General features: G+C 39.5%; 1 protein-coding gene across 1 annotated transcript in view; it reads right to left on the bottom strand.

Moving 5' to 3' along the window:
- LOC131696254 (uncharacterized) overlaps positions 1-13,074 on the bottom strand; it is a 49,997-nt gene that overhangs the window by 11,920 nt on the left and 25,003 nt on the right. The window contains exons 5-6 of the mRNA XM_058984805.1: positions 1,835-2,095; positions 1,409-1,759 (exon numbers count right to left, since the gene is read on the bottom strand). Coding sequence (XP_058840788.1) covers positions 1,409-1,759; positions 1,835-2,095 — 612 coding nt within the window. The remainder of the gene's footprint in view (positions 1-1,408; positions 1,760-1,834; positions 2,096-13,074) is intronic.

Genomic DNA, 13,074 nt, shown 5'->3' with positions numbered 1-13,074 from the left:
TGACAGGGATTACCCGCCCTAGAATGCTGCACACCAAAGTTGATCTTGAAGCGTATTGCTAGGTGATCACTATGGGTGTAGCCTTCGTCTACCCTCCAGTCCATGTCTGGGACCAAACTTGGACTGGCAAACGTTACGTCAATCCACGACTCGACCCCATTCCTACGGAATGTGCTAGCGGAACCATCATTGACTAGCACTGCGTCGAGTTTCGCAAGCGCCTCCAGAAGCGCTTGGCCCCTACCATTTGTATAGCGGCTGCCCCACTCCACCGCCCAAGCGTTGAAGTCACCCGCTATGACAAACGGCTTTCGTCCCACCATGTCAGACGAGAGCCTATCGATCATCTGGTTGAACTGTTCTATTGGCCACATAGGTGGGGCATAGCAGCTACAATAGAACACACCATTGATCTTGGCAATCGCGACACCCTCCGCAGAGGACTGTACTACCTCCTGGACCGGGAACCGACCCGTTGCACAGATTGCCGCCATTCCAGACCCGTCCGCCACCCAGTTGCCGTTGTCGGCAGGGACGTTGTACGGGTCGGATAGAAGGGCGACATCTGTCCCCGACTCCAATACCGACTGCCACAGTAACTGCTGAGCAGGTGCGCAGTGGTTAAGATTCAGCTGTGTGACGATTGCCATTACTTCCTCTTTCCCGCCTCCCCGAAGGGACAAGCAGGTCCGCCCATAACATGGTTGCGGCCCTGCTTCTTGCTAGCGCAGATGAGACACTTGGGTGCCCTCTCGCATTTCAGCGCCTTGTGTCCCTCCTCGCCGCAGCGACGACACAACTTGCTCCTGTCTGGGCCCTTACAGTCGTATGACTTGTGGCCTGGCTCCAGACATTTAAAACATCGGTCCACTGAAGGCGGCTGGAGTATGCTAACTGGGCATACTGACCATCCGATCTTCAACTTCCCTTTGTCGGTTACTTTCTTGGCTTCCGCGGCCGGTAACTTGAAGTAAGCTACCTGCGTGCCAAGCAACCGCTCCCTGATACGTACAGAGTTCTGATCGATCTCGACGCCGCACTGCTGCTTAACGGCCGAGACGACGTCCTCTGCGTTTGTGATCTCGTCCAGTTGCTTACACTGGAGAGTCACTTCCGCTCCCAACGACCTCACCTGAGCGCCGTTTCCCAAGACCTCTTGGGCCAACCTCCTATACGTTACTCCATTGGATTGTGATCCACGCTTCAACACCAAGATCATTTCGCCATCTTTGGTGCGTCTGACGCTTCGCACATCCTGTCCTAAATTCGAGAGGCTTTCAGCCGCCCGCATCGATTTTAGGACATCCGCATAGCTGCCCCCGTTGGTTTTCACCAACAGGGCCTCTCCTCTATCCCTCGCCTTCTTCTTAGCGGGTCGAGGTGCGTTGGACTTCCGCTCCCTGCTAACCACCTGCCATTCGCCATCTTGTACCGATGGCGCCGGCAGGCTGGTGCCAGGTCGCTCCGCAGTGCGCGCCCGATTGGCGGCTTTCGCCTTTTTTGGCTGGGAGGTCGCCTTCTCGGGACGCCGCCCTGCGGGATCCTTCGCACCCGGATCCGCACCACCCAAGCGACGTTTGGCCTTGTTGGTTGCCCGTCGTTTGGCATTGCTGCGCGTGCCTACATTAGGCCTAGGCCGCTTCGCAGTCTCCCCCTCCATTAAGCGTTTGGTGGCCGATAAGGCGAAATCTATCGCCTCCTGCGCCATCGTCGCTCCGCCATGGAAGGAGAAGGCCTCGGTTTGGATACCGCGGTCGGCCTTCTCTCTTTCCGTCCACCTCTTCATGTAGGCTACTTGTTCTTGTCTTGCGACTCGAACAGCCTGACGAAGCACCAGCAGGTTCTGTTTTAGATCCTTACTGATGTTACTCCTCCCGCTCGTGAATTCGATGATGCTATCCAGCTGCTTGGCAACTTCCTGCATCGCAGGTAGTGGTCCGCCAAGCGTGCTGGTAGTATCATCTCCTACCACCTCCATTTCACCATTGGTGCCGTTATTTGCGGCCACCTTCACTCCGCTGTCAGCCCCTGTTGGGGGAGACCTCGCCAGACCCCCTTTGGCAAAGGGGTTCAGCGCCGTAAACACTTCCGCCTCCTTATCGCATACTTTTTTATTGTTATTGTAAAGACTCATATTAAGACCCACGAGTTGCGCGAGAAAATAGGTCCGCCACGCCAGAGCTCCGCATTAACGTGGTAAGAGACACTTACTGTGGGGGGTGCCCAGGTACCCCACAGGCTCCGTTAACGATCGGGCATCATTTTCACCCCCCCGATCATTCATCCCTCGGCACGGATCGCTTCACGCCTTGGAATTGGGGTTACCCCGTTTGGTGGGCCCATATCACCGGAACGGGTGGTCCGTAGCGCTATTGTATGCCGGCAACTACACGGCCCCCCTTCCCTGTCAGCATACGACCATAGTCCCAACGAGTTGGCTACCCGAACATTCCTATGGCTACTCGTATCCCAGCCGGTTCCGCGGGGAGGTAGAGATAGGAGTTCCTGGGCAAGAGGCTAAGGACCACTGTGGCTAACCACCGGGTCTGTATTGCGCATTGCCCAGGCATTTGCCGGCCTGGTCTAACTTGGTCTGAATCACTCGGTCGGTACCATGTAGCTAGATGCAACGCCAGTTCTTTTGATATTTCAAATTTCTCTGATTTAGCCCATACACCACCGTCGTGACCGGTGATAGCGCTTTCGATACACACCATCAAGTGTCGACATAAACATGCCAGCTCGTTTTTTCTTCTAGGTGAAATTTAGAACGAAAATTTGAAACCCTAACGTCGCTAGGAATTTGTTTAAATTAATAGTTAAGAGAGGAAAGAACTGTAACTTTACCCAGTTAGTCCTGCCGGAATCCCGGCTACAGCGAGATCGATTCTAACTAGAACCAATTGACACTAGAGCCGGATTCAGCCTGGTGCCACCATACATCCACTTTCAGCATGTACGGTCCCATTTCAATCGCATATGTTAATGCACCTCGTGTGTCATTGAAAAGGAACAGCGAAGCAGTCCCCAATAAATCCAGCCGAAATTCTGGCTGGCTCCAGCAACCCGCGAATGGTATGAATATCGATAGTCACTGGAGCCGGAATTTTAGCTGGAGCCAGCCAGAATTCCGCCTGGCCTTACTGAGGAGTGCTTCGTTTTAGTTGTTAAATGGCACAATTACATGAAATAAATAGGTGAAATCGTACCTGTAAGTTGTTTTTGTGTCCCTTCGTCAATTAATTTGTATAGATCTTCCATATTCTATTTTGGTTTCTTCGATATTTGTTTAGGCGATATTTCCTCGTTTCCAGTCGAATCGCAGCAGCTGAAAATGATAAAAAAACATCATTGATTATAAAAATTAGTCTATATAAATTTTTACGTACCATTTATTTTTAATGAAGCCAAATCGTACATTTTCTCTGCAATGCCAACGATTTCGACTTTCGCTTGCCTTTTGCTTTTCTAAAATGGCGTCCTTACAAGATAAAATTATATTACCTATTTTTGAGTTGAAATATAAAATACGGACAACTTATTATTTGGGTTACTGGTACCGATTTATTACTACCCACCAATAACACAAAAAAAGTAATGTGTAGGATACTCAAAATTTGGGTAGCCGCTCTTTTCGTTTTTCTACCTAATTTTGAGTAGTCGGAATACGAGCTTTACAATAGGCACTTTTTACCCAAAAAATGGGTAACTTTGGTTTTCAGTGTACATTTAATAAAACGTCGAACAAGGTGGATCAGCGTAGGACGTTTGTTAAACAAACTTTTCTGCGAGGCAGTGCAAAGCTGATGCAAAAATGTAAATTAAATGAATTTTTTTCAATTTGATGCAAATTTGTTATACATTCATAGAGTGATCTGCCCCTAGTTTCAATCACATTATTCAATGAATTTTTAGCTAGTGGAACGTAGTATGCTTGCGCTTTGTCGGCTTATTTTTCCGACGGTGCATCAATTTTCTGTTATGTGAAGGAATTTATCAAAAAAATGATTAATGGCAAAAAACACTAATGACATACTTTGTCACAAAAATCAACTTTAAACTGGAAGGAAACAGCCAACTTTCGTGAACCGTAAAATATTTCTGCTTGTTTTACATTTCTTACAAAAGAAATGCATAGGATTCGCTCAAACTTTGAAAACTTTTTCCGAGGCCCGGAGGGCCGAGTCTCATATACCAATCGACTCAGCTCGACAAATTGAGACAATGTCTGTGTGTGTGTGTGTGTGTGTGTGTGTGTGTGTGTGTGTGTGTGTGTGTGTGTGTATGTATGTATGTACAAAATGTCATGTAATTATCTCAGCAATGGCTGAACCGATCTTAATGGAATTAGTTTCAAATGAAAGGCCTAACGTTGCCATTTGACACTATTATTTTCGATATGTTGTTCACTTTCTGAGATATGGGCGATTTTGTCAAAATACAGCAGGTTTTTTTGCGAATAACTTTTGAAAATTACAATATTGTCCAACAAACTGCACATTAATAGAAAGCTTGTTAAAATATCTTTCTAACAAGCTGTATATTGTTTAAATCCGTGCACGAGCGGCGGAGATATTAAACATTTTGTATTTTTAGTCCTCGCTTGCCAATTTCCACTAACTAAAAATGAGATTGTTTCATACAGAGTATTGCTTTACTGGTGTTTTAGGGGCAAAACTAAACCGATTTTGAATATCGGGGTATGAAAACACATCTACGTGATTCAAGGAATTCGATGTCGAGAACATTTTGTGAATTACCTTTATAATAAATTAACTATTTCTCAAAAATCAATATATAAGTTCACTTCAAAGACAAAATAATGTGTTGATAAAGAAACTAAGTTCTAGTATTTATCCCTTGGATTAGGCATTGCGTTCAATCATGAGGTAAATGTTGGATGGTATATCAATACAAGGATCAACAAGTAATTCACCTAGTAGTGAGATAAAAGATTTCTCATATAATTATACTCGTGGCGTCACCGAAAGCAACTGTATGTTTGAAGCCCAAAAATCTAGCGAAAATTTAGCTCTTTTCCTTTTACTACTCACATTAATTATGACAAGAATGAAAGAAATCAATATATCATAATAATATACCTATAAAAATAATGTCACTGCATTAACCATCATTCCATCAACCGGATCACGCCCCCATCAACCATCAACCTCACACGCCCCCCCCCATCTCTCTCTCTCTCTTTCTCTCTCCCTCTCTCTCTATCTCTCGCTCTCTCTCTCTTTCTCTGTCTCTATTCTATCGCATCTATCTAGCTATTTCTGTATCCATTTCTAAGTTGTGTGATAATCTGCCAATCTGAAATATTTATTAATTGTAATTGCGAAGGTTTGAGAAAACAAAACTATTTTTTGTCTGCTGCTACATCAACTCAATTTTAATTCAATTATATTCAAAGCCTGTATCTACACTATAATTAAGGAAATTCATGGCTATACCCGAAAAATATTTGGCTCAACTGGGTAATATGAAAGTTTGACGATGAAAATTTTCAAAAGAAATATTCCACTATTCGTATCTCTATTGAATTTTGAATGAAATATATGCTCAAAGACTGAAAGCTGAAGTCAGCAGGATTGGTCTTGCCATCAACGTTTCGAAGACAAAATACATGAGAGGAAGAGGTTCTAGAGATGACAATGTGAACCTCCCACCCGAGTTCGGATTGACGGTAACGAAATCGAGATGGTCGACGAATTCATGTATTTGGGCTCACTGGTAACCGACGATAATGATAACATCAGAGAAATTCAGAGACGGATCTTGGCGGGAAATCGTGCCTACTTTGGACTCCGGAGGACGCTCCGGTCGAACAAAATTCGCCGCCGCACGAAGTTGATTATCTACAAGACGCTGATTAAATCGGTGGTCCTCTACGGCCACGACACCTGGACTATGCTCGTGGAGGACCAACGCGCTCTTGGAGTTTTTGAACGAAAGGTTTTGCAGATGGAAGATGGAACGTTGCGCAGGCGAATGAACCATGAGTTATATCAGCTGCACATTCGTTGTATTGGTCCGAATTTTCATGAACAAAACGGATCAAAGACCAAAAATATCCACAAATCAGCTCCAGGAAAAGAAGTCTCCCAAAGTACCCACTCTCGATGGGGGATGCAACTGCAATGTGTCTTCTAACTTATCGTCGTCCATATCTGGATATACTGAGTAGTTTGAACCATTTCTTTTTCACAGTATTGGTCTGTATAGGACTTATTTATCCATATTTTCTGCACGAGAATTCCGAACGAAACAATATGAAAGCTATAAGGATGAATGCAAAGAGACTGCATTGCAATCAACTGAATGCACGGCTTTTATGCTATCGACATAGCCTAGACATTTCACACTATTTACTTCAATGCAAATAAAATTTTTGAAATATCTACCTGTCTCATTCACGAATCGCATTCTCCCTGTCGTTCTCTGTTCAAGGGGCTTGAAAGCACATGTGACCTTGTCTCACTTTACTATATTCAATTGCGTGTTAAATACTGGACCAGTAAATTCTATTCTGTACATAAATCTTTTTTTCGGGAATATGTGACCAAAAAGTAAACTTCGAATTCCAAAGCACATTGAACGTTCCAGGTTCCTGATAAATAATTAAGGTCCAACAATAAAGTAGAAACACCAGATAATCTTAAAACGACGCCGTCAAGTAAAGAAGCATGAAAACAAAAAGAATAAAACCAAAAATGATGGAAGCCCTAGAAAGTCCATTGCATATTTGTTAGCCTTTTCTCAGAAGATGGGATTTTCACAACATTTCAAAACTTTTTGATGCAATGGTTCTCAAATTCGTACAATCCGGTTTATTCATTTTCTTAATTCAAAAATGTTTTTAGCTTCCAATATATGACCGTTTCATTTTAATTAATTATTTCATTCCGCATCTTTTTATTCGTTTTGTTCATCTGCGTTAATTTTACTTATTTTATTCGTTTCATTCTTTGGATTCACTCTGATCAGTTTATTCTTTTTGTGCATTTTACTCATATCATTCATTTAACTTATTTTATTCATTGTTTTCATTGTATGCATTTTATTCATTTTTTCCAGTTTATTCATTTTGTTCAGTTTCTTCATTTTAATAATCTGACTACTTTTTCAGTTTCAATCATTTCATCAGAATAATTTATTTGATTCAATTTATTTCTTTATATTAATTTATAACCTTTTACCATTGTTCAATTTTTCATTTTTCTGCCAATTTTTTTCTTTTTATTCATTTTATCACTTCAGCTCATTTTGTTTATTTGATTCGTTTGTTTTATTTATGCATTTCATTTATTTTTTACTTTATTCATTTTGTTCATCCATTCTTTTTATTCATTTGATCCATTTCATTAATTTGATTCATTGTATTCATTGGATGAATTAAATCAATTTAATTCATTTGATTCATTTGATTCTTGTGATTCATGTGATTCATTTGATTCATATGATTCATATGATTCATATGATTCATATGATTCATATGATTCATATGATTCATTTGATTCATTTGATTCATTTGATTCATTTGATTCATTTGATTCATTTGATTCATTTGATTCGTGTGATTCGTGTGATTCATTTGATTCATATGATTCATATGATTCATATGATTCATATGATTCATATGATTCATATGATTCATATGATTCATATGATTCATATGATTCATATGATTCATATGATTCATATGATTCATATGATTCATATGATTCATTTGATTCATTTAATTTATTTGATTCATTTGATTTGTTTGATTCATTTGATTCATTTGATTCATTTGAATCATTTGATTCATTTGATTCATTTTATTGATATCTTTAATTTTATGCATTTCATGTTCAGTTATTCGTTTTATTTCATTCAATTTGTTAGTATGAGTTAATTTATTCTATTAATCTTATAACTATTTCTAAATATAATTTTAATTTTTATTTATTAACCTAATCTAATTTGATTCGTGTATATTATAATTTTGGTTTACATTAATTTTTCTACTTATTTCATGAATTTAAAAACCTATTATTTCATTTTTTGCTTTACTTTTTTATTTCGTTCGTTTTGTTGATTTCTATAATTTATTCAGTTTATTCGAGATTTTGTTCGTGCAAGACTAGAAACTGTTTTCATCCCACCTCTAGTTGGGTGCCTACTTCTCGTGAGTTCTGCAAACTAATCCAATAGTGAACTGTGTGAAAAATGTCTCATCTCACTGCAAGGTGGATTAAATCGGTTTCTTAATTTTATCAATTCGGTTTAGCCCGTCCTTTATGTTATTGTATGATAGCTTGTTATCCTGAAACAATTTAATTTACTCTCTTAATTTCATTACGTTTTAATATCGTCTTATTTTAATTTGAGCTAATTTAATTTATTTATTTTATTCATTTGACTTATGTTAATCATTCTATCCATTTTATGAATAACTTTTTTATTTTAAATTTTGTTTTGTATTATTATTTTTCTTTAATTTATTCAGTTAATTCGAAGCGTTATTCATGCACATCTCACATCTAGTTGCTTGTAAACTTAGCGCGTGATCGGCAAGCTAATGAATAATACAACAGTGATATGTGTAAGAAATATCTCATCTCACTGATAGGTAGATTAAATCGGTTTTATTTTTTTGAAATTTATTGAGCTATATGATACTTTGTTGATAAGTGACGCAGGAAAACCGGTGTAAAACCTGCTTCGCAAAATTTGGCAATGTGCATTGTTCGGGATGTATCCATTAATTGGTGTTATGCCCAAAAATGCTATCACTCTCAAACAAAAGATTTGGTTAACAAAGGGTATAGGAACAGATATTTCGACAACAATTTCAGACGTTACGTTTTGTTCTCTGACGAATTCACCTACACATAACCCTATTTTTTACTTGAACATTGACTTCGACTTTGACTTGGACTTGATATATATTAACTAACGATATACCCTACATTTACCTAATAATTATAGTTGTATTATCTAAACAGATTTTAGAACTGCTAAATCTTTATCGAGAAAAACGGAATGTGTACCAATAGTATCGAAGAAAATTGATTGTGGAAGATACTTTAGTCTTGAACGCCAGGTTTAAGATCTGCTGCAGAGAAAATTCCTAAATTTTTGCCTGTGTTATTATCTATCAACTCGTAAGAATTAGTTCCTCGTTTGGCTACTACGGTGCACAAAATGTAAGCTGGTCCCAGCTTCGCATTGAACGCTTCAGCTGCTGACGATTGAGCATAACTCCTTCTATAAACTTTTTGACCCACACTGTACACAGGGGCAGGTTTTTTGAACCGTAGATTGTAATTTCTCGTGCTTCTATCAGGTGCTTGGTAACGGATTCATGCACTATCTTATCCACCTTCAATTTTAAACCTAACCTCTCTTTTTCAGAAGGTTCGCTAGTGACCACATCTAACCTATGATCATCTCCACTCGCAACAATTTCATGCCCAAATAGGATTCTATACGGAGAATATCCCGTTGACGAATGTAACGTGTTATTAATGACATATTCGACTTCCGAGATTTTGGAGTCCCACTTTCTTTGATCAGACTTCAGATAAGTCCTCACGCATGCATTAATGCTACCACGGTGTTTCTAAAACCGTTAACCGAGGGATTCGAGAGAAATTGCAATTTGAAGTTTTATGACACGTTTCATAAGGCTACCAGCAAACACCCACGGGTTTGGTCCTATCTCTACAAGCAAAAAAAATTTGTCTACTTATTTAGTACATGGCATTCGAAAGATATAGTAATCAAGTATATCTCCTGCAAGTTTGAAAATATTTCATTAACGGAATCGAAATTTATAACGGTTTGGATGTGGTATGCGGTCATAGATGGGTTTTCTACCAGACTTCAAGCGTGAATCCATGTTTGTCCATTGACTATTTAGATCGTTTATACGTGTCGCGGTTTTTAAAGAAAAACCTTACCATTTAATTACATAAATATAATGTACAAAAGGTGTTATTTATATGGTGCACTGAAAAAAATATGAAAATAGGGTTGTCTACCAAACGTTAAATATGTGAAAACTAAAAAAATGAATAAAAGTTGAAATGTTTACTTCAAAATGCCATATCTTAATGGTTTGTTGTCCGATTCTAATTATTTTTTTTTCATTATTGAACAGGTAATCGTTTCATTTACATTAAGAAGAATATAAAACAGAGTCATCTACATCCATTTGTCGATATTTTTTTTTTCCATACGTTTATTTGACACGGCATTTGCAAAAGCTTTTTACGCCAGTTTCTTTTTTTACATAGCACGTTACAAAAATCCTTAAGACTAATTTTAACTATACTAGTACTTTGTCTAAAACTAACACTGAAATCACTTTATTGTTTGCTTTTTTCCTTACATTGTTGTATTTCATAATGATCTAGTATTTTCGGGTGCATTTATTTACTTTTTTTTCTGTATTTGTCTAAATTTAAAAACTAAATATTCTAGGACACTTTAATTGGTGAATGATTAGCCTTGGATGAGAGTATGAGGATTTAATTAAATTTTGACAGACGCTGTTTTTAGAAAATGATAGATAAGTTCCATGTATAGAGGATCGCGATACGCCAGGATGTCTCTAACAGGAACATGGATTGGTCTTCCTCGGACTTGTAAAGAATCTACTGATTGTGATCTGGCTTCACGATATTCAGTGCAGGACCAAACAACATGCTCAATGTCGTGGTAACCTTCTCCACAAGCACAATGTTTACCCTCAGCGAGCCCAATACGACGGAGATGCGCATCTAAAGTATAATGATTGGACATGAGCCTAGACATCACACGGATGAAGTCCCGACTTACATCCAATCCTTTGAACCATGCCTTCGTTGATACTTTAGGGATAATTGAGTGTAGCCATCGTCCCATATCTCCATTGTCCCAAGATGTTTGCCAACTAGCAAGTGTCCTCTGTCGAGAAGCGCTATAAAATTCATTGTAAGCGATGGGTCTTTCATATATTTCACCATCTAGTGCACCAATCTTGGCTAAATTATCAGCTTTCTCATTGCCCGCAATAGAGCAATGGGCGGGGAGCCACACTAGGGTAAATTTATAACATTTTCTTGTCAGGTTACTCAGAGATTCTCGTATCTTCCCCAAAAAGAATGGATCGTGATTATCAATCCTCTTTGAGCGTAGAGCTGCAATTGTGCTGAGACTATCAGTGAGGATAAAGTAATGGTTCGGGGGTAAAGTATTAATTATTTGAAAACTATAGTGAACTGCTGCTAGTTCCGCTATATAAACAGAGGCGGGTTCTGCAAGTTTGAGAGAAATTGAAAAATTATTGTTGAAAATACCGAAACCAGTGGCCTCACTGATTCGTGACCCATCAGTGTAAAACATTTTAAGGCAGTCTATGTGTTGATATTTACTTGTGAATATTTTAGGGATCTCCCGCGAGCGTAGATGATCCGGAATTCCACGAATCTCTGCTTGCATGGACGTGTCGAAGAATAAAGTGGATTCAGGAATATCTAGTATATTGACGTATGTGTGAACATACCTAGCAGGCGTTATTTCTTGTGACATGTGATTGAAATACACTGTCATGAATCTGGTTTGGGGTTGAAGCTCGACAAGTCTTTCAAAATTTTCAATTACCAGTGGGTTCATAACCTCACATCGAATAAGTAAACGAGAAGAGATATCCCAGAATCGGTCTTTTAAAGGAAGAACTCCCGCTAGTACTTCAAGACTCATTGTATGGGTCGACTGCATGCAACCTAAGGCAATTCGTAAACAACGATACTGTATCCGTTCCAGTTTAATAATGTGAGTATTCGCAGCTGAACGGAAACAGATGCACCCATATTCCATTACTGAAAGTATTGTTGTTTGATACAATCTTATCATGTCACTTGGATGAGAACCCCACCATGATCCAGTTATTGTTCGCAGAAAATTTATCCTTTGTTGGCATTTCGTTATTAGATACCTAATGTGGCCTCCCCATGTGCCTTTAGAATCGAACCAAATTCCAAGGTATTTAAAAGTCAGGACTTGGGCTATCGTTCTACCAACCAACTGAAGCTGAAGCTGAGCTGGATCACGCTTCCTTGAGAAAACGACCAACTCTGTTTTCTCCGTAGAGAAATCGATGCCCAGCTTTAAAGCCCAAATTGATAAATTATCCAAGCTATCTTGCAATGGTTGTTGTAAATTTATAGCTTTTGGTCCTGTGGCAGAAACCACCCCATCATCTGCAAGTTGTCTTAAAGTGCATGGGCTGACAATACAATTATCAATGTCATTCACGTAAAAATTATAGAGAAGGGGGCTTAGACAAGAGCCTTGTGGGAGGCCCATGTAACTTATTCTGAGTGTCGCCAAATCGCCATATGAAAAATGCATGTGCTTTTCTGACAATAAATTGTATAAATAATTATTTAATATCGGTGAAAGACCACATTGATGTAGCTTCTCCGAGAGAACATCAATGGAGACTGAGTCGAATGCTCCTTTTATGTCTAAGAACACAGACGCCATTTGTTCTTTTTTTGCGTAAGCGAGTTGGATTTCTGACGAAAGTAGCGCCAGACAATCATTCGTTCCCTTTCCCCTCCGAAAACCAAACTGGGTATCTGATAGCAAGCCGTTCGCCTCAACCCAATTGTCGAGACGTCGTAGGATAATTTTTTCCAACAATTTCCTGATACAGGATAGCATTGCAATCGGTCGATACGAGTTATGATCGGAGGCTGGCTTTCCCGGTTTTGGAATAGCGATAACTCTCACTTGTCTCCAGTCGTGCGGCACAATGTTCTGCTCAAGAAGCTTATTGAATAAATTCAACAAGCGTCTTTTTGCTAGGTCAGGCAGACTCTTCACCAAGTTGAATTTAATTCTGTCTAGTCCCGGAGCATTATTGTTGCATGAGAGGAGTGCAATTGAGAATTCCATCATTGTCAAAGGCGAATCTATGAAATCGTTACTTGTGGGAGCATCGCGAGTGATTTTCTGCGCAGGAGCAGAATCGGGACAAATTTTCTTGGCGAAATTAAATATCCAACGATTCGAAAAATCTTCGCTTTCATTAGT

The sequence above is a fragment of the Topomyia yanbarensis genome, chromosome 1 (assembly GCF_030247195.1).
Source record: "Topomyia yanbarensis strain Yona2022 chromosome 1, ASM3024719v1, whole genome shotgun sequence".
Classification (NCBI taxonomy): domain Eukaryota; kingdom Metazoa; phylum Arthropoda; class Insecta; order Diptera; family Culicidae; genus Topomyia; species Topomyia yanbarensis.
The sequence above is the reverse complement of the archived record's forward strand: the minus strand, read 5'-3'. Positions and strand labels throughout refer to the sequence as shown.